Genomic DNA, 22021 nt, shown 5'->3' with positions numbered 1-22021 from the left:
CTATTTCACTGTGAAAGTGTTATGTTAATGTCTTGTGTAAATTCACTATGTTCAGTGAAGAGTTTGACAGATATACATCCTTCTCCTTACAGTGCATAGCCACCCCTCATATCAACATTTTCAATCAAATACGTCAAGCACTTAGCTTGGTATAGTGTAATTCACATGCATTGTATCATTTCAGTAATCTCCTAATGAAAAACAGGTGGTGTATTTGTACTGCTTACACATTGACTGGAATCAAACTCAACCCTTTCTGCAAGCAAGAATTCTACCACAGAACTACCAATCCATCATACTAAGTGGATGAGTTAAATAGAAACTACAAGTAGCGTTTTCCAATACACTACAAAGAAGTGTTTTACAGTATAGAAATTATATAACTATGTATGTACAGCAAATAATTAAAATGATAAATGTTATTATTGCTTACAGAGGAAGTAAAACCACACATTTCAAATTTAAATGAATTTAAAACACTGAAATAAAACTAGGATGGAATTACTGACACACTAAAAAATTGAATACTAGAATTCGAATACATTTAGTCAGAATCATTACGACGTGGGTTCCCTAAAAAACATTTATACAGTGCTGAATTATACAGTATTAGCTCCAACACAATTTTTGATTGTAAAGTACATTTTTCAAGTCACAGCTAATTTCTTTTGTTTTTAATGTGTTTATTTTATTTGAAATATGTTTTTAAAGCCACTATATATAATATAGTTTTGCAATCAAAATATAAAATAAAAAATGAAGTGGTGTTAGTGGGGCCAGCAAGGGGGTGCTCACCCTGCAGTCTTTGTTGGTCCAAATGCCCCAGTATAGTGAGAAGGAAACTATACACTCACATCCTGGTATGAGAACGTTCAGTTTACACATTCTCGCTAATCCAAACATGAAGATTTTGTATCTTGTAATTTGTTATAAGAATGAAATTTCGCTAATGTGAACTTTGAAGTTCAAAAGTGACCGATTTTGGACGAGAACCATTTGAATTTAGCACCACCGAACAGGTGTTTGTTTCTGCACGTGTGCAAGGCATTGTGGTTAAGGATGCCGTGAGGCAGTAGTCCTTTGTTTACGATTGCAATTACAATACAGGAGAACGTGGATGGTGGTACTAAGAAAAGTAAGAGCAGAGGGATAAAGAATGGAACCAGTTAAGTAAAGGCTCTTCTAAAGAAGATTTTGAGTCTGTATTTGAAGGAGTTTAGAGAAGGTGACTCTCTGATATCCTTGGGCAGAGAGTTCCAGAGCTTAGGGGCATAACAGGAGAAGACCCTGTCACACATAATTAATAATAATAATAATAATAATAATTGCTTACACTTATATAGCGCTTTTTCTGGACACTCCACTCAAAGCGCTTTACAGGTAATGGGGACTCCCCTCCACCACCACATACAATGTAGACAGGCTTGGGGGACAGTAAGGAGACCAGAATTTGAAGAGCGAAGGTTGTGAGGTGGGGAGTAGGGCGATAATAGTTCAGACAGTTACTGAGGTGCCAAGCCATGCAGAGCCTTATAGGTGAGCATGAGGATTTTAAAGTCCCACACTGAATTTCACAGGAAGCCAGTGGAAGGACTCCACGATAGGAGTAATGTGATCACTTGCACTAGACCTGGTCAGGATTTTGACTGACGAAACATTTTGGACATACTGCAGTTTGTTCAATGTAGATTTAGATATCCCAGCGAGTAGAACCGAGACAGAGGTCAATTCGGGAGAAGACAAATGTGTTGATCAGCTTTTCAGCCACAGTTAGTGATAACATGGGGCGTAGTCTAGCAATATTTCTGAGGTGAAAAAAATATGTTTTGTTGCTGTTGCTGTTCATTATGGGGTTTTAAGGAAGAGAAAAAGATTCTTAAGTGTAATAGTCAATAACAATATGCACATCGTTCTAGCTGATCGCTTAGATAGCAATCTATTATGAAAGAATACAAAATGTATTATTTTACAGCTATAGTTGGCTTATTTGAGTAGAACTGCATTGTTCACCAAGCTTGCTATTACGGTCTATATGGTATTATATGTTTAGAGTGGTTTTTTATTTAACTTGCCGAAACAGGGTGGAATGTTCCCCATAAGAGATAATGTAATTTTTCTTTTCAATTTACGATCTCCCGTCTTTCGAACAGATTATCGGAAACAAATTAGGTTCGGATACCGGGGTATGAGTGTACTGTCAAAAGGCATGTGTTCGGATGAGACATAAAACCGAGGCTTCATTACTCTGCTCTCCTCCCCACTGATAGCTGATGTGTGGTGAGTGTACAGTGCACACTATGGCTACCATCACATCATCCAGGTGGATGCTGCACATTAGTGGTGGTAGAGGGGAGTCCCCATTATCTGTAAAGCACTTTGAGTGGAGTGTCCATAAAAACGCTATGAGTATAAGGAGGTATAATTATTAAAATATATGTTTTCTTATTATTATTTACATACAATTACAAATGACATTATAATGTATACTGTACATAATTAAAAACAATGAAAACATCAGTTAAGTGTTACTGTACAATACGATCAGTGCAGGAAAGCACTAATGGGGGATAATACACAGTTACTTTTTACTATAAGATTTACTATATGCAACAGACACAGCTGACACACAGTACAGCAAGGATTCAATGTGTCACCTGGCAGTTTTACAGAGTAGTACTGTACATTCCTGTATCAGATAATTCAATAAAATAAAAAAGGTACTTTTCATCATACCGTGGCACTTGTCACGGTATGGCACATTACACTTTGAGTATTCTGATTGGCTGCATCTGTATATAAGGGTAAGGAATTATTAATTATTATTATTCAATAATTATTATTCTACTAGCAACAAAAACTGCTGGATGCCCACTCCTGTGAGTTTCCTCATATCTTATCACAGATTACATTTACAATTATAAGATGAAGAGCACCAGTATTTGCCAGCTGTTTTAAGCCACACAAGTATAAGGATCCTTTGGTTTATTCACAGTTTAAAACCTGATTCACACTGGGCTAATGATCACCCCATTAACAGGTGTTTTTTTAAGTGTTTAATATAATGGAAATATAATGTGACTCTTAAGCCAACCTGCCGCAACCTGCCACTCACATGTAGTATCCATTGATTTCTTAAAGGCCAGTTAAGAAAATGAGAGGGTTACTGTTTGGTTAAGATAATACTGTGTGTGGTAAAACAAATTACAATATAAGTGGTCCCATGACTCAATTTATTAAAAGATGAAAAGATGAAAAGAATGGGAATTTTACCTTTTCCTGATAAAGTTTGTGGAGCCAGTTTGCGCCCTCCTTTTCATCCTCTGGAATATCTTCAACAGGAAACCTCCTGCCATAAAATAACAAAGGTACCAGTCAGTCTGAAGACACGATCCATGGGTGTTTTACTAAGCTGTGGAGATAAGGTTTTCAGGCCAAGTTTTTGATCCTACAGAAACCCAAGTGTGCATGTTAAATTCTACTTGCATGGAACCTACTGTAATACATTGGCTGAATACCTATGTGGCAGTGCTGTGGCTCTGTGGCTAAGGATCTGCACCTGTGGCTAGAAGGTTGCTGGGTTGTATCCCGCGGCCGGCAGGGGAATCCTACTCCATTGGGCCCCTGAGCAAGGCCTTAAGCCCCAACTGCTCCAGGGGTGCTGTATAAACGGCTGACCCTGTGCTTTGACCCCATGCTTCTCTCCCTGTCTGTGTGTCTCATGGAGAGCAAGTTGGGGTATGCGAAAAGACAAATTCCCTTATACAAGAAATTGCATATGGCCAATAAAGTGATCTTAATCTTAATATTAATAAGGACTCTAACATGACAATGCTGAGTTGGATGAGAACTGTCAGCATCAGTGCTCTGACTCTCACCATGACCTCCTCTCTGAAGAAGTTCCTCCTTCCACAATTACATAGTTCTGAAAAGAGGAAGGGACACCTTTGTGTAGATCAACATAGATTGTGGGTGTCTGGAACAAATTGGCCAGCCATGTTAAGCAGAATGGGATAATCTAATTAATTATTCATTAGGAAAATTATTAGGAAATCGTTTTTAGGAAAACAATGATCAGAATGGTCCTCATGGCCACACCTGATAAAGGCTCCACAGCCAAAAAGTTGTGTCTCTTTTTGTTTCAGTGTGGAATAAATCTTTACCTGGTCCTTTGCAGCCTATGCATGCTGACACAGCTACCTACTTAAACTTCTGCGGTGGCTCTGTGGCTAAGGATCTGCACCTGTGACTGGAAGGTTGCCGGTTCAAATCCCGCGGCTGGCAGAGGAATCCTACTCCGTTGGGCCCCTGAGCAAAGCCCTTAACCCTAACTGCTCTAGGGGCGCTGTACAATGGCTGACCCTGCGCTCTGACCCCAAGCTTCTCTCCCTGTCTGTGTGTCTGTGTCTCTATGGAGAAAAGCTGGGGTATGCGAAAAGATGAATTCCTAATGCAAGAAATTGTATAGGGCTAATAAAGAAACAGTACAGTAACAGTATTCTAAAAGCTATCTGGTTTTGATTTTTTTCCACTGAACTACACTTATCCCACAACCATGGACAACACTGTAACACTAGTTTGCAACTAGGTATAATAAGAAAACAGTTTTAAGGATACCACACAGCATGTATGCAAGCTGAAAAAAGCTGAAAAGAGGAGTTAAATAGTATTAGAATGTGAAAAGTGGATTAGTATAATATATGTTTTCAGATTTTGCTTTCTTGCTCTTTTGTTTCTTCTTTTGTGGGATAAAAATATTATCCTTCAAATCTTAAACAATGAATTCCACAAGGGGACCTAACTGAATTATTCTAAATCCTTGAAGGGATTGTCAATGCAATGGATGTTATCAGAATAAATAGTGAAACACAAACCAGAGGACACAAAAGAAACCTACGTAAAAGTGTATTTAAAACTGAGAAACAGGAAGTACTTCTTTGCACAAAGGGTTGCGGGAGTATGGAACAAGCTACATAGCCATTAGAGCCATTATCAAACACTTACTAAAACCAATAAGAACTTGCTTAGCTCTTCTTACCACCAGATGTATAAACTCCCAACTCAAAGTCCAGCCTATAAATATAAAGTCAATGTAAAATTTTTGCCAGTTTACAATTAGATTAAAGCCTAGTAATATTCTAAAACTGGTCATACTGATTATGATAAAAGCATAAAGCCTAACGACTGCAAAAAGCAAAAAAATTGGTACTCTAGCTCTGAAGATAACTCTCAGGAGACTCATCGTGGCATACACTATTTCTGAAAAAAAACCCCAGGAAATTCAGTGTAGTGTACTCTAGGATTCAGTGAGGGGTAGCATAACTCTTGAAGATGAGTCGTGGGAAATTAAGTGTGGGGTACTATAGCTCTCATGAAGACTCTCAGGAGATTCAATGTGGGGTACTCTAGGATTCAGTGTGGGGTGCTCCAGCTCTAAATATACTATAACTCTCAGGAGATTCATTGTGGGGTATTCTAGTTCTGAAGAGAACGATCAGGAGATTCAATGTGGGGAACCACACTGGTTCTGAAGAGACATACTAAGTTCCCTGTCTGAAATGTTTTTGTCAAAGCAGTATCTATTGAATCTAATACTAATTATCCACCAATTATTTGATTTGCCAATAAGTCATACATACTGCACGTATGTAAAAAAAGAAAATGACTGTGGACAATCAATCATCACATTCATTATTAATGTAAAACATTTGTTGGAGCTGATGGGTTATAAAGAACCTGTGGTGATGGGTAAATCAACTCAATCACATAAAAAAGAAGAAAAAAGGTTAGTTCCAGCACAACCGAATTAAAGAAGTGCAATTCCTACCTGACACATATGTCTGCCCCGTACTTCTTTCCATGTAGGATTCCTAATAGAGAGGGGTTCTTCTTGTCTTTGAAATTGAGGGTTACATCGTAAACTGCAGCAACTAAAAATTTAAAGCAATAGCATATTATCTTCATAAACTCAGCTTTACCCATAATCACAGAGAGAAAAACGATCACCAATTTTCTCTGCTTTTATTTTTCTACTCCACCTGACTACTCATTATTAACATTAAAATGAGAATTCTGGTGAATTATTTGACAAGTGAATTAATTCCATGGGTTCTTTTATTCAAAAATATCAAAAATAATTATTACATTTCCTATGTGAAAGATGCAAAGCTAGCTTTCAGATGGAAAATAAGCTTCTTAGAATTGACACAGCTTCACCCCATCATTCTCCAATTTGGAATACACATACATAGTTTTTATTTAAACCAAGCCTTTAGACACAGTTAATAATACTAATTCCTTACATTTATATAGGGCTTTTCTGGACACTCCACTCAAGCTGCTTTACAGTTAATGGGTACTCCACTCCACCACCACCAATCTGCAGCACCCACCTGGATAATGTGACGGCAGCCATAGTGTTGCTGTATGTTCATCAAACATCAACTATCAGTGGGGAGGTGAACAGAGTAATGATGCCAATTCATGGATGGGTATTATTAGGAGCCCATGATTGGGGAAGGCCAATGGGAAAATTTAGCCAGGACGCAGGAGTTAAACCTCTACTCATTTCATGAAATGACCTAGGGTTTTTAATGACCACAGCGTCGGTTTTACATATTATCCGAAGGACGGTGCCTTGTTATGGTACAGTTTTCTAGACACTATACAGGGGCATTAGGACTCACACAGACCTCAGGGTGAGCGCTCCCTGCTGGCCCCACTTCAAGCAGGAACCTTAGCTTTCCCAGGAGGTCTGCCATCCAGGCACTGGCTAGGCTCACACCTGCCAGATCCACACTGGTCTGAAACAGTTGCATCTGTCCTCTAAAAGAAGTTCACGAAGCCCTTGCCCACACTGACAAAGGAAGGCCAGATCTCTAAAGCAAAGTTGGGTCTGGTAAGAATTAGGAAATTGAATGTTGATTGATAATGTGCGACAATGTGTCAGGCATTGATGGCTTGTACTCATTTAAGATGCTATCTGAAAGAGTAACTTCACCAATTTGTATTCTTTCAATTTTTCAATACATTGCAGGAACAAGCATCACAGAAACACAATATATAATGTTTATATTATAAATAAACAAAGTATGGAATAAAAATGATTAATATTTTTATAGCTGCTTATCAATCATTAAAAGCATTAAAAGAAAATATCAAATGTATACATTAGTAGAGGACATGAAAAAAGTATCATCAGAGTATATTAAAATAAATTGGCAAAAAGAATATGAGAACAGAGGATGAATATATGCACATTTCAACAAGCTGCATAAGGTCACATGGAAAAACGTCTGTTGGAAAAACCTGATTTGTTTCTTACCTTGCCCCCAAAATATAAAAGTAAAACAAAAGGAAAATACTTCAAGGTGTTGGAGGTTATGGGGTTATGTGGAAAGCAGATAGTGATTCATTAACACATACCTGGTCCTGCCCAAGTGTACACTGTTAGTGGCAATTTATACAAATAACCCTTAATAAAATAGTAGATTTACTCACCTTTTAAATTCTGTTACATATTTGGGAAATTTTCCTTATGAGCAGATTGAACCAAAAGACAGATATATACTAGGCATTATTCAACTAGTAAAAAAAGCCATCACAAGAAAATGGTTTATTAAAGAACCTCCAACATCTGAACAGTGCATTGATATTGTGAATGAGATTAATATAATGGAGAAGATAACCTTTTTTTCTCAATATACAGTTAGGAATCAGCTACTGGTTATCCTGGAATAAAAAAAAACTATGTACTGGTTAAGACCTGAATTCACTTTTGAAGTAAAATGAAGTAAAATTCCTGTGTAGATGTTTTTGTTTTTCTGTAATGACCAAATGAATGTATTAGTAAATAAACTCATGTAATTAGTATATTTAATGTATATTTAATTAATGTATTAGTAAACAAGTTGTGGAGGTTTATGTATTAAAACCCAAAGTGTGTAGCAAAATGTGAACACATAATTTTTTATTTGTTCAGAAACTCAATCTGACAATTGAATTTAATTACAATTTGTGTGTTTGAACTAGTCTGAGACAATTTTGTCAGACAACAAAGAAGGTAAGATCGTGTATTGGCCTCCAGCATATGACATTGACTTCTGAGGGCTAAGGACTGTTCACTAGATCTCCAGTCTGGACAGACATCCTCACCTGTTCCCTTTAAACACTGCAAAGTGGTAGTAAATCCTTTGGTCCGTGGTAGTAGGTGGTGTTTCAGTTTTGGGAGGCCTTTGGACTCTGCAACCTGCATGCTTATCTGGTGCTTCTTCTCTGTGAAGCGCGTCCCTTCACAGTAAAGGAGGATCTATAGAACAAGACAGTGCAAGAATGCATTGGGAGAGAAGAACTTGGTTAAAAAACTGTGTTTTTATATACCACAGCTGGGGAATCATTGGATTTTGAATATCAAGTAACAAAACATGCTCCAGCACTGGGCAGGACAAGGCAATACAGTGGTGTGAAAAAGTGTTTGCCCCCTTCCTGATTTCTTATTTTTTTTGCATGTTTGTCACACTGAAATGTTTCAGATCATCAAACAAATTGAAATATTAGACAAAGATAACACAAGTAAACACAAAATGCAGTTTTTAAATGAAGGTTTTTATTAGTAAGGGAAAAAAATCCAAACCTATATGGCCCTGTGTGAAAAAGTGATTGCCCCCCCTGTTAAAACATAAATCAACTGTGGTTTATCACATCTTTGGAAAGCTGAGTTCAATTTCTCTAGCCACACCCAGGCCTGTTTACTGCCACACCTGTTCTCAATCAAGAAAACTTAAATAGGACCTGCCTGACAAAGTGAAGTAGACCAAAAGATCCTCAAAAGCTAGACATCATGCTGCGATCCAAACAATTCAGGAACAAATGAGAAACAGAGTAATTGAGATTTATCGGTCTGGAAAAGGTTATAAAGCTATTTCTAAAGCTTTGGGACTCCAGCGAACCACAGTGAGAGCCATTATCCACAAATAGCGAAAACATGGAACAGTGGTGAACCTTCCCAGGAGTGGCCGGCTGACCAAAATTACCCCGAGAGCGCAGCGACGACTCATCCAAGAGGTCACAAAAAACCCCACAACAACATCCAAAGAACTGCAGGCTTCACTTGCCTCAGTTAAGGTCAGTGTTCATGACTCCACCATAAGAAAGAAACCGGGCAAAAATGGCCTGCATGGCAGAGTTCCAAGACAAAAACCACTGCTGAGCAAAAAGAACATAAAGGCTCGTCTCAGTTTTGCCAGAAAACATCTTGATGATCCCCAAGACTTTTGGGAAAATACTCTGTGGACTGACGAGACAAAAGTTGAACTTTTTGGAAGGTGTACATCTGGCGTAAAAGTAACACAGCATTGGAGAAAAGGAACATCATACCAACAGTAAAATATGGTGGTGGTAGTGTGATGGTCTGGGGCTGTTTTGCTGCTTCAGGACCTGGAAGACTTGCTGTGGTAAATGGAACCATGAATTCTGCTGTCTACCAAAAAATCCTGAAGGAGAATGTCCGGCCATCGCTTCGTGACCTCAAGCTGAAGCGCACTTGGGTTCTGCAGCAGGACAATGATCCAAAACACACCAGCAAGTCCACCTCTGAATGGCTTAAGAAAAACAAAATGAAGACTTTGGAGTGGCCTAGTCAAAGTCCTGACCTGAATCTGATTGAGATGTTGTGGCATGACCTTAAAAAAGCAGTTTAGGCTCGAAAACCCTCCAATGTGGCTGAATTACAACAATTCTGCAAAGATGAGTGGGCCATAATTCCTATTCTTTACTCAACAGCTTTTTAAAAACAGTACCCGTGATGTTCAAATCATGATGTCCAAGATTTTTTACACAGAAGACTGACACAGCTTTGGTTGTGAATTTCTTTTTCTTGTGGTTTTATTGAATGTGGCACTATGCACTGGGATTGGGGGATGCTGTTCACGAGCCAATAGCATTTAAACCACAGCACCCACAATGCTGAAAAAGAAGAGAGAAAAAGAGATTTACAACCCAAAGCTGTGTCAGTCTTATGTGTAAAAAATCATGGACATCATGATTTGATATCATGGGTACTGTTTTTAAAAAGCTGTTGAGTAAAGAATAGGAATTTTCCTGCTGAATGAAAGCAGGACATAAAGAAAGGGTTTCAGAAATCAATCAAAGCTTTATTCCTGTGCTTACAGTCTGGGTAATTGGAGACTACGCTGTTCTGCTTCCTATGGTGATATACAGGTTTTTCGCACAAAGCTGTATTGAGTAGTATTTCTTGCGTTGTGAATGTGTGTACACAGCGGTCCCCCCGGATTCCAGTTACTCCGTAGTTACGCATTGATGAGGTTTAAAAAAAGAGAATTAGCTCACTGATATTTTTATGTGGAGGTTGTGAAAATTTTCACAAGTAAAGATCTTTAAAATGCATTTGGTTTGAAGGCTTTATGTGTTTCCATTGCGAAGATATGGACAAAAGAATATTCTTGCGTGGTCAAAAAAATCGCTTAAAAACGACATAGTGAAGGCTGTGAAAACAGTCACAATGTACTTTGTACAGTGTTTTCGTAACCCTAGGAGGTTTTGTGAAAACGCTACAGGCATGCCAAAATCGTTTTCGAACTTCAAGCTAACTTTACCCGTGTTTTGTGTAGGTGCGCGTTTAGTTTACTAGAGCTGTGAGGAATAGTTTTGGTATTGAGGAAAACTCCTTTTTTTGTTTGTTGATGAAACCAAAGTGAATGTGAATAAAACGTTTAATTTTTTAAACCTGACTAAGTTTATTGTGGAGTCTACAAGGGCATAGTCAGCCATACGCTCACCTTTCTTGGAATTCGGATACTACAGCATAAATAAAAGGTAGGTATAGGTAACCAATTATGGGGTTATGCTGATTAAAGTGATAAACTTTAATCTTAAAGGAAACAGGAAATGAAAAACTGGATAAAGAGGACACTTTTGGATTACAGAAAATACCTGTTGAATTCCAGTATTTCTGACGTTGACTAGGACCTACAGGTTCCCTTTTAAATTAATAAAATTTTGAATGTGAATTGCAAGTGACCATGAAAAGAGTTTAAAAAATCCTTACAATGCATATTTTAGCGATAAAACTCTCACACATAGCAAGTTCTCATCTATTTGAAAGAACAGACAACAAATGCTATTTTAACTTCTTAAAGAGTTTAATGGGATACAATTCCATTGTGTAATCTTGCACTACTTATTGCATACAATATTATGTTTTTGTATGAAGATACAATTTTAATAAACAGAATCTACACAATGCCTTCAATAATGTAATCTTAGTAGCATTTTATGTGTCTATGTAATCTTTTTCTTTTAAAGTTATCACTGTTATTTCATGACACTAACACACATTAATCTAACCAACATGCCTAATATTCAGTTACGTCCTTTGGTTCAAGAAGTGGCAGGTCTCTTCAGTGAACAAGGTCCCTTTGGGAAATAATTTCCTGCTTTTTCGCTAGGCATTAAAAACTACTTCAAATGGGAATGGTGACTGAGAGGAAAGAGTGCCACCTACTGGCACTAAATGTAACATTGCAGAATCTGACATTAGCAATAAGGATCTTACATTGGAGCACAGGTATAATGTGTAGGCATTTAAAATGGCTGCATTCAAAAGGGTATTCTTGCAAAAGACCTTGAAAATTAAGGAAGGTGTAGCCCGGGGTTAGCCAAAGATTCTGGCTGAAAGAAAGCTTGTAACAAAACCCAATCCAGGCATGTCAGTATTTGATAAATCTTTCTGCTTGTAACCTAAGAGAAAATGTAATCTTTTCCATTATACTGTATAAACATCTGGTGTTGGGAGTTCTTTAGTAAACCATTTTCCTCTGATAGTTTTCTTACTAGTAGCTAGCATACATGTATCCTTTAATTTCATGTAGTCAAAAGTAAAATTACCCAAATACATAACAGAGAATTAAGTTTACTATATTAGTAAGCAAAAAATGTATGAATTTCCAACACTTTTCTATTTTCGGGCATGGCCAGAATATGTGGAAATTAGTTGCTACTTGTTCTCCACATAAGCTCGAACATTGCACACTGCTTCCTTTTTGTTTTGTTTGAAGTTTAGGGACTAATAAAAATGAGTTCAATTTTTCCAACAGAAATTTCTCCAAATTTGTGAACTGGTGAAGGTTTGCTTAAATCTGTTCTTCCACTGTTCTGCAGAAATGGCTTCATTTTTTTTCCCCCACTTAATATTAATATTTTCTGTTGAATCATTTTTCATATCTTCAGTGTTATACAATTTTGAGATTGTTTTCTTTAGGTTGCTTTGCTGTATTAAGCTATAAAATGATCAAACAATTTATTACCCTGCTCTGTATTTGGTTGTTTTACCCAACTATTTACATAGTGCCTAATTTGGAGGTATCCATAGAAGTATTTTTTTAAGTTATATTGCTGTGATAAAGTTTTTCTTGTGATTCTGTGTCATGAAGGCATGTTGCTGTGATCCCTCTCATAGTCCTGATTTTAAAACATGTATTAGGTTTTTCAGAAGGGAAATCTTAATCATAAGATATTCACCTTAATACTTTCATATCTGTCTCCAAGTTGGATAATAGATTCTTATTATTTTAAACTAAATTTTAACTGGTAATATTACTCTGGGTATAGCTGTTTTATATATAGCTTCTGCCAGTGATCTATCACCCAGAACTGTCTGTACTGGTAATTAATCTATAATCAGAGACTTAATCTGCTTTAATTATCAATATAATCTTGATCACACCAAGTGTAGGTGACTGTGAAGTGTCTCTTAGATTTTAGATAAAGTTTATGACATTTGGAAGAGTAAACACTTCTAGCTTCAGAGCAGAGAGGATGTTTGCTGAGCAAAAACAATTGTTATACCTAGGTAAGCTGTGTGTTAATGACTGTCAATGAGCAGTACAGAAACACACAATATAAGGTCACATTAAGAGCACACAGGAGACAAGAAGAAGCAGGGTGTACAACAAGAAGGAGAAGAGGTCAAGAAGAGGATACAAAGGACAGATAAGAGTCAGGAGGAGTTGGAACTTGAAGCTTGCACCAGGGGAGAGACCCTACTTCATGATCATCCAAACAAAACCTGACTAGAGCTAAGTACTTGAAACTTGTTAGAGAGAGCTTGCTATTCTGTATTTTTATAGGGAACTTGGGTTTCCTGGATAAAGATACCTTTAGCTTTTCCATTCCAAATAAATCTTCAAATCAATTTATCCCATTCATTATTTTTTTCTGTAGAGATCTTTACTGGAAGGTATTGAAAAAGGTATAATAATTATGGTAGAACATTCATGTTAATAACTTCAAATCTAGATCCTAATGAGAAAGTTAGCAAACTCCAGCCAGCAAGGTCCTCTTTTATTTTAGGAGTTAAAGGGTTAAAATTTGAATTAAACAATTTCAACAAATCTTTTGATAAACGTACTCCCAAATATTTAACAGATGTCCATAGACAATTTAACTTTTAATAGATCTGTTGGATTGTAATTGAAGTGGGACATGTATACATCTCACTTATCTAGCATTACAATATCACCTCTTAAGCACATTATGAGAGGTATTGCTGGGGTCTGTTAATTTAGCCTTCAACAGAAGTTACACTAAGATACCATAAAGCTGACTTGCTTTAGCAGCCCCACTGACTTAACGCCACATTATAAAAGACAGGAACAACACCCACAAACAGGATAAAGCAGATCAATATCTGCTGCATATCAAAGGACAGAACCTAGAGCAAGACAGAGCAGGACAAGAAGTAATTACATATCAAATAACAGGACAAGCACTCAGATTGTGAAATAAACTTCTTTCTGACTGTATATAAGAGCTGGTAAACCCTTTCAGTTTGTCTGTTCTGCGGGGTAGACCGAGCGTGCACGTTGCAGTCATTACTGAGCTCAATACAACTGAATCTTCACAAGACTGTGTCCTGCTCCTCCCAGGGGTTTTATGTATAAAGACACCAGGAGAGGTGATAGGATCCCTGTCTTGGACCTCTTTTTATGCTGAATCTATCAGAAAGATCTTGATTTGTGTTGTTGTGTTGTTGGATTTGAATAAATTATTTGAATTATATTTATAAATTTATCAGATAATCCAAATCTCTCTAGTGTCATACATAGAAATTCCCAACTGATTAAGTCAAAGGCTTTTTCTGCATCCAGTCTAACCAAGGTTGCCCCTTTATTTTGATCAGCAATATGCATCATAATATGGAGTGCATGTCTGATATCATCTTGAGTTTGTCTGTGAGTTCTAGTTTGATCTTTTCCCTCTTTTGGAAAAACAGAAATAAAAGCTTCTTTCCAAAAAGGTGGACAATCTCCAAGTTCCCTTATTCAATTACAGGTGGACAGGAGGATAGAAACCAAGTGATTTTTGAATACCTTATAACAGTGGTTCTCAAACTTCTTGGACCAGGTATCACCCCTAATTAAATCAAAGCATCCAAGTACCACCTACAAGTCATCTTCTCATAGGAGCCACAGAAAATCTCAATGACCAACATGAGCGCGCACACACACTCACACACACATATAATAAAAATAGCACTAGGCACTTAGTTAATTTGGAATTTACCACCTCTTTCCAACGCTTGCTAACACGAGCAGTGCTGTCTGTATCAGGATCAGCAGCAGAGCTAGTATTGGTGGCCGTTAGGGTTACCATACATCCGTATTTTTCCGGCCATGTCCTCTATTTTGATCCTTATATCTCCGTCCAGGGGGAATTTTCAAATATCCAGAAATGTCCGGGATTTCGATCCCATTATTTTCACCATGAAGAATAATTAACAAAAGTTATAAAGACAGTTGGAGAGAGAGAGAATTTCTCAACTTCTCTAGTTTGCTTCGCAACCTACAGTACATTGTCACTCAGTTTTCATCCTGTACGTGTATGATTATATCATGAGAGAGCAAAACCGGTGTCTTTACTCAGTCTGTGCAGTGCAGAAGCATTCCCTCAAAAGGCTCCCTATTGTTTCTCTTTTCCTGCCCTCAAACACAATGCCAAAGCAGAAGTATCAATTCACAGCAGAACTAAAAAATAAATTTAAGCGTTTTCGAAGTGGCAGAGAAGACTGGGAAACTGAATGTTTTGTGTGTAAGCCTGGTACTTTTGTCTCCGTGGCAAATAAAGGTGTACTTGAATTGCAAGCTCATGTTGACTCAGACAAACACAAAAAGGCAATTCGAGGAGAGAGATCGTCAACCAAATTAACAGATTCTTTTGTCAAATCTGTCAGCAAAACAAAGGATACTGTTATTGCAGCAGAGGGACTTATGCATTTCACATAGTTAAACATCATCACTGTTGCTTTACCAATGAACATACATGTGGGATATTTAGGACACCCTCTCCATCCCGACTCCCTTCCAAGATAAGGCAATAGGAAAGTTTCTCAGGGTATCCTCTTTTTTGATGTTCAAATATGGTAACCTTTGTGGCCGATGTATAATCCTCCTCGTTCTCAAATGGGGTGCGTGATCTATCAGAGCTGGTGTAAGTACTTTTGGCGTCTATTCTTTTCAGCCATGACATAATACTTGATTTTTGTGAGGTATGAGAAGTAGAGTCGCTGCTCCTCCAGATCGAGAGGAGCCAGTTGAGGTGGTCTGGGCATCTCATAAGGATGTCCCCCGGTTGGCTTCCGCTGGAGCTGTTCCAGGCACGTCCCACTGGGCGGAGACCCCGTGGCAGACCCAGGACACGCTGGGGGAATTATATTTCTCAGCTAGCTTGGGAGTGCCTGGGGATCCCCCAGGAGGAGCTGAAATCTGTTGCTGGGGACAGAAAAGTCAGGGCTGATCTACTCGGCTTGCTGCAACTACAACCCTCACCAGGAAAAGCAGGGTGAAAATGGAAGGATGGAAGTTTAATGACTTGCGCCAGGCGAGAGCCATTGCTTCATGATCATCCAAAAACATATTTCCCGCTTAGGGTGCATTTTTATGGATAGGGATATAGGCTCCCATTTATTTTGTGGCATCCGGGGTGCAGAGAGAGAGATTTAACTGCAGGTTGCTTTGTATTTAGTTAAAGAGTTTAATAAGTAGTAGGAGTCTGGGGTTTTGTGGGTGACCACAATGCTAGGCCTCTGAAACACTTTTGTAAATACTGTTCATAGAGTAATTTGTGTGTTGTATGTTTTGTTGTGTGTAGTGTCGTTTGTGTCTTGTCATTGTAATACATATCTGTTTAACCATTAGTTCCTGAATTATTACTCCTCTCACCAAAGCTCTGCCAGAGAACAAAGAATTCATGTGCCTCTAATTCTACCAGCCTCTCAGGTACATTGCTAGAAATCACTTACAAGTTAGGGGGTTATGAATAATTATTTCACTTACTGTTTAAAACCACTCTGTCCAATCCTGATTTTCACCAGTTTTGTAACTATTTGTAACAACACAATATAATAAAGTTAATAAAAAAAGTAAGCAAATTCAATTTTATGGATGCATAGATCTTAAATATGAAGTTTGGAACCATTTTCCCTTAAGAAACACTAAGAGAGAACTAAAAGGTAATTTAACAAGGTGTTTTTGTGCAGCTAGCCACAATGCCCAAAGGCAGTGATTAGACACTGCTTAATTAGCTGTCACCCATTTGAAAAGAGGTTTGTGCAGTTAGACACTCACCCACATGCACTCAGGATAGTCAGCAAGGTTTTTCAGTCCACTGATGACCTTGTCTCTGTCCTCTTCCCATTTTCTTTTGCAAAACACAATTTCCAAGAAGTACCACGTCCAACCAATCAGTGGCACTTTCAACAGCTCCTGCTTTGCAAGGACTTTGGAGCTCTAAAAAAAGAGATGAAGATTAAAGACATCATGTTAGAAAAGCTAAAATGCTCATTCTAATATATGTGTCTTTATCATTTAAATGAGCAAAGGAAGTGTGAAAAGCCAGGTAAATAGCGTCATCAGTGGTATGCAACTTCTCTTCCAATTCTTTTGTTACATCTTGTTCCCATGGACAGTTCCATTTGTTTTCAGCTACAAAGGGAATATAAGTGTAAAGATAAAACAAAAAGGAGAAGATGATGAAAACCTCCTATAATCTGATTCATTTAATAATGAACCTAAAATATGGCAAATAATAAAAAATAGCATAGGCTATATGCAAAAAGGATAGTTAATAAATACACAGTTCTTTTTACTTCACCATGTTGGATCATATTCAGCAAACAGTCACCACAGTGGAAGGCTATCATTGTATAATGCAAGGACAGAGTATTAGTTGCTGCCTCCTTTGCAATATAAAAATATTAGCCTCAACATGGATGTAACGGTAAACTAAAAGCATAAAAAACACGGCCAGTCCAAAAATGCATATTGGAGGTTCAGGTTTAACGTAAAAGAAAATATGGCCTCATTGTACTGACTGCCTCATGTGTCATTTCAATTTCAGACCTACATGTGTTTTTGGCATGTCACATGTGCTGCTGAAAAACTTTACATAATTGTATAAGATTTCATCTACCACTGAAGACAGCAGCCCCTGTGTCTCAGCTACACAGCAGATCAGACGGAAGTTCAAGAAAATACTTCACAAATTGAATTAAGGGGAATGTTCAGGTACTTCACATAGTACAGTACATGTCTAGAGTGGAATTTAGAAAGGATACCAGAGTTTACACCCCTGTTCTTCTAAAAAATGCCCTATCTTTAAAAACCAAGTAGTCAGGACCTTAGTTTCTCATCTGAATGCCAATATAAATAAGGTTTTGCAATTCCTGATTTGGAGGGAAAAATGCCACCTTCAGTTCAGTTTATTTCTGATATGCACAAGTGGAATGAAATACTTATTTGCAATCATGCTCTGTTACAAAGGCATTAAGGCTTCACCAAAAACATAAACACAGAATAGCAACAGCAACAACAATAAGTTAAGAAACATACAACTTAAAAAACAAGTCAGATAAGCAGTGTGAGAAGAGGAAAAAACATCAGAGGTAGGGGTAGAGATCAGTAATCTGACAGCTTGCAGGAAGAAACTGTCTCTGAATCTGGAGGTTCTTGCCTTTATGCTCCTCTAATGCTTACCAGAGGGAAGAGGAGAGAAAAGTGAGAAACCAGGATGATTGGAATCCTTACTTCCAGCCTTCCTGAAGGTTGCCCCAAGGCACTTAACCAATGCAAGTGACCATACATGTTGTCAATACAGAACAGAAAAGACCAAAAACTCCTTAGTAAGCAGAAAAAAAACTTCTAGGGGTCCATACTAAATTTAAAAAAAAATTAAATTCCAATCAGACAATGAGCTGCTGCGAAACTACACTGTTATACCACACGTTAACACACTAAACTGTACTTCTGTTAGTGACTTTTGTCTCTGCATATAAAATATTGCATTCACCTAATCAGACACCTTGATTCATGAGTTTGATTGAATTCTATGAGCCTGTTTCATCACAGCAAAAATTCAAATACAAAGTAATTTTTTATCATTGAAGATTTTAAATATATAACATTTATAAATATTAACAATTATGCTCTGTATTTCTCTGTGCATTTTTATTAACCATTTGTGAAAAAGGTCACATCAGGAATCCAGCCACAGGAAATTCAGACTACATCTGGAGCAACGATTCATTCCATCATAAAAGTCAATGCTCAAAACTTGTATTTGAAGTGATGTGATTCAAAACAAATACAGAGGAATATAGAAAGAGACTAACCCCCAACACGCCAAATCGCTCACACATGGTCCAGCCGCACAGGAAGTCGATTTCAAAGTTATGATTGAGAATGATGATGGCGTGCTCCTTCCCAAACTTGTCGACTGTGGCCTGGTCAGTGAACAGGGTACACTTGGTTCCTGACCACCACTCCAGCAACATCACCAATTCTGGGTAAGGGAACAAGAGTGCACACATGAAAAATGTGAAAAAATCTTATTATTCTGAACTCACAGATATATTTCTATTTTATGTGCTCTCATTTTCACCAATTCTTAATCAACTCAGAATACCATAGGAAGAATGAGAATTTGTGCACATACTTTTATAACATGCCCACCTGACACAACCATTCATCTTTTAATACTGCTGCTAGTCCCACCTGTGCCTGGTAGGAAAAGTAATCACTGCTTTGTGACACAGCAAGGGTGCCCTAGCCAGCTCAAGCCCTCTCCGAACACAGAGGTCCTCTGTTACGTCTGTAATGCTGCCTGTAGAACAGCAAACTACATTTGGCTCGTATTTGGCTGACACAACCCAATCATATCAGTCACATCCATGCTACAGTATTAAACGTCTTAACTGATTTTAGGACAGTTAAGGACAACTTCATGCATGATTTTACAAATCATCTCTGGTGAAAACTTACCTACAGGTCAAAGTGCCTGACTAACCAGGTAAAACATACATCAAGAAATGTTGTTTGCTTCCTACCCCACTCTTATTAAAATGTTAATCTTTAACACTCCAATACAAAAATGGATTGAGTTTCTGAGTGTAGTCTGAGTAATGTCAGATGCATTTTAATAGGATTTCTTAATTAAAACATTTAACAGTTAGTTACATTAACAATGTAACATGAATACACTGCAAAAAAAGTAAATACCTGTTTAATGTAGAGAAGTACAGGGTATTACAGTACATGCAGTTAATAAAAAGAAGATGCTACTTGTTAAAGATGCGTAGGTGTGAATCCTGAAATATAATTTACATTTTCTAGACAATGTGGAGAAGCAATTAAAAAGGCAAACAAAATGATTGGATAGATAAGTTACAGCATAGAATTAAAATCAAGAGATGTTATGAAACTTTATAATACACTTAAAAGGCAATATTTAGAATATTGTACACAGTTGTGATCACAACATCACAGAAAAGATAGCTACTTTGGATCTGTCCAGAGAAGAGCACCCAAATACATTCCAGGGCTTCAGGGAATATTCTATACCGACAGGCTGAAGAAACAAACCTTATTGGCCTTTTTTTTAAAACAAAAAAGACTATAGTAGACCTGATACAAGTATTCAAAAACAAAACAAAAAGTTACTGATGAAGTCAACCCAGCCGATTTCTTCAGAATGAATAGTGAAACATCAACCAGTTGGTACAAGTATAAACAATGCTGATTCTTTCTACTCCCACAATATAAAAATAGTGTTGCAGTTCCTTTTTAATTCATTAGAATGATTCCAAAGAGACTAGATGGATTGAATGGTCTCTTTTTGTTTGTAACCTTTATGTTCTTAAGCGAAATCAATCTGTAAAGTGGCTGCTAATATAACTGTAGTTTTAACTTTAAGAACAAAATAATGGTAAGTCTTGGTTTACGCAAGATCCCAATTTTAATGTCTGTTCAATTATATTCTAGTGATATTTTATCACTAGAATGAAAACTAGAAAGCTCAGATTATCGTCACAGTTATGAGGTGCAAATCAGATGCTTTCAATTCAACAGGGGTGGTGCTTTCCTAAACATAAGCAGTATGAAATCTGAGAACTAAATTTCAGCCATGTGGCCATATTTGTATGCACAGGAATGGCACTGCGTTAGATATTAATGACATGCTCACTAGAATGATACTTACCAAATATTCAGCAAATTGGTTATAAATTGTAGGTTTTAAAGTTGGTCTTACCAACATTAACACAAAGAAAAGTAAATGGCAGTCTGAAGGCCATCTTAATTTATACAGGAATCACATTTTCACATCTATTAGTCTTGTTGATACTAGTAGTAACTACTTTTATTAATTAAATCTGTCATATATTTGCCAGATATTTTTTCTGATGGAATAGTTTGCAGGTGTAAAGACTATTATAGCAAATTTTTACATGCAAAATTTCAGTTTCAATGTAAGATGATGCCTTTACTTGTTCTCAGTGTTAAGGACACTATTTTGATGGTCACACAAACTATGAAGAGTAATTGAACAAAAGAAAGTGGAATGAATTTGATCTTTTTGAATTTCTAATGGACTAAGTTTTTCAAGTGTGAGTGTGAGTGGTTATGGTGTTGAGTAGTTTGATTCATTTGTTATTTGATGTTCAAGCTCCTTGTTACTTTAAGAAATAATAAATGACTACTTTTACCAATTTACACAGTTACTCAAGAATACAATTTTTAGAACCAACTTAAATTGCAACTTACAACCTTTTTGTTGTAAATCCACCTGGGCAATAGACACCAGGGTGGATAATAACGACATTACAATGCATAACACCTTTTGATTTTTTTCAAATAATCTGGTGCAGGACTGCATTACTTTGTAAAACCACGTGGCACTGTAGCCCTTAACATGACTTGTGCCTAACATAATGTACTAACAATAACTTATTTTATAAATGAAATTTAAATTGTATTAATCCATTAAGTGTTTTCCTGAGCTAGTCGTATTGTACAGTAATATTAACATTTTACGTTTTTTCATTAAACACAGCATTCAGAATTATTCACATTTGTGTATAGTGATTGATTGTAAAATATTATACATAGTGGATTTAAAAAACATTGTCAGGATCACCTTTAACTGCACAAACAATTCTATTTTTACAAATGGGGAGTTACAAAAATGGTGAAAATCAGTAATTGACCAAGCGGATTAGTCAATAAGTAAATATTCATAACCCCCAACTTTTAAGTGCTCTTTCCAGAATATACCTGAGTGTTGGTATAATTAGAGGCACGTGAATTCTTTGTTCTCTGGCACAGCTTTGATGAAAACAGTAATTATCCAGGCATACTTGGTTAAACAAATATTTATTACAGTGCCAAAGACACAAACTCCACTACACACAACAAAACATACAACACACAAGTTACTCTATATACAATATTTACAAACAAGGTGTTTCAGAGGCCTTACATTCTGGTCACCCAGAAAACCCCAGACAGCTACTAAGCATGAATCTCTTAATGCCAATAAAGACCACATAAAAGACAAGCTGCCTTCCAACTAAATACAAAGCAACCTGCAGTTAAATCCATCCTTCGGATAAGACATAAAACTGAGGTCCTGACTCTCTGTGGTCATTAAAAATCCCAGGGCGTTCCTCGAAAAGAGT

General features: G+C 37.1%; 1 protein-coding gene across 16 annotated transcripts in view; it reads right to left on the bottom strand.

The window, feature by feature from the left end:
• agpat3 (1-acylglycerol-3-phosphate O-acyltransferase 3) overlaps positions 1-22021 on the bottom strand; it is a 107040-nt gene that overhangs the window by 24087 nt on the left and 60932 nt on the right. For all 16 annotated transcript variants that reach the window (XM_088607298.1, XM_088607250.1, XM_088607207.1 and 13 more), the window contains 5 exons: positions 18680-18849; positions 16638-16799; positions 8152-8305; positions 5825-5927; positions 3271-3346 (listed from right to left, as the gene is read on the bottom strand). In XM_088607298.1, coding sequence (XP_088463424.1) covers positions 3271-3346; positions 5825-5927; positions 8152-8305; positions 16638-16799; positions 18680-18849 — 665 coding nt within the window. The remainder of the gene's footprint in view (positions 1-3270; positions 3347-5824; positions 5928-8151; positions 8306-16637; positions 16800-18679; positions 18850-22021) is intronic.

Source organism: Lepisosteus platostomus, chromosome 2 (genome assembly GCF_059453375.1).
Source record: "Lepisosteus platostomus isolate fLepPlt1 chromosome 2, fLepPlt1.hap1, whole genome shotgun sequence".
Classification (NCBI taxonomy): Eukaryota; Metazoa; Chordata; class Actinopteri; order Semionotiformes; family Lepisosteidae; genus Lepisosteus; species Lepisosteus platostomus.
Note: the sequence above shows the minus strand (reverse complement) of the source record. Positions and strands in the feature narration are given on the sequence as shown.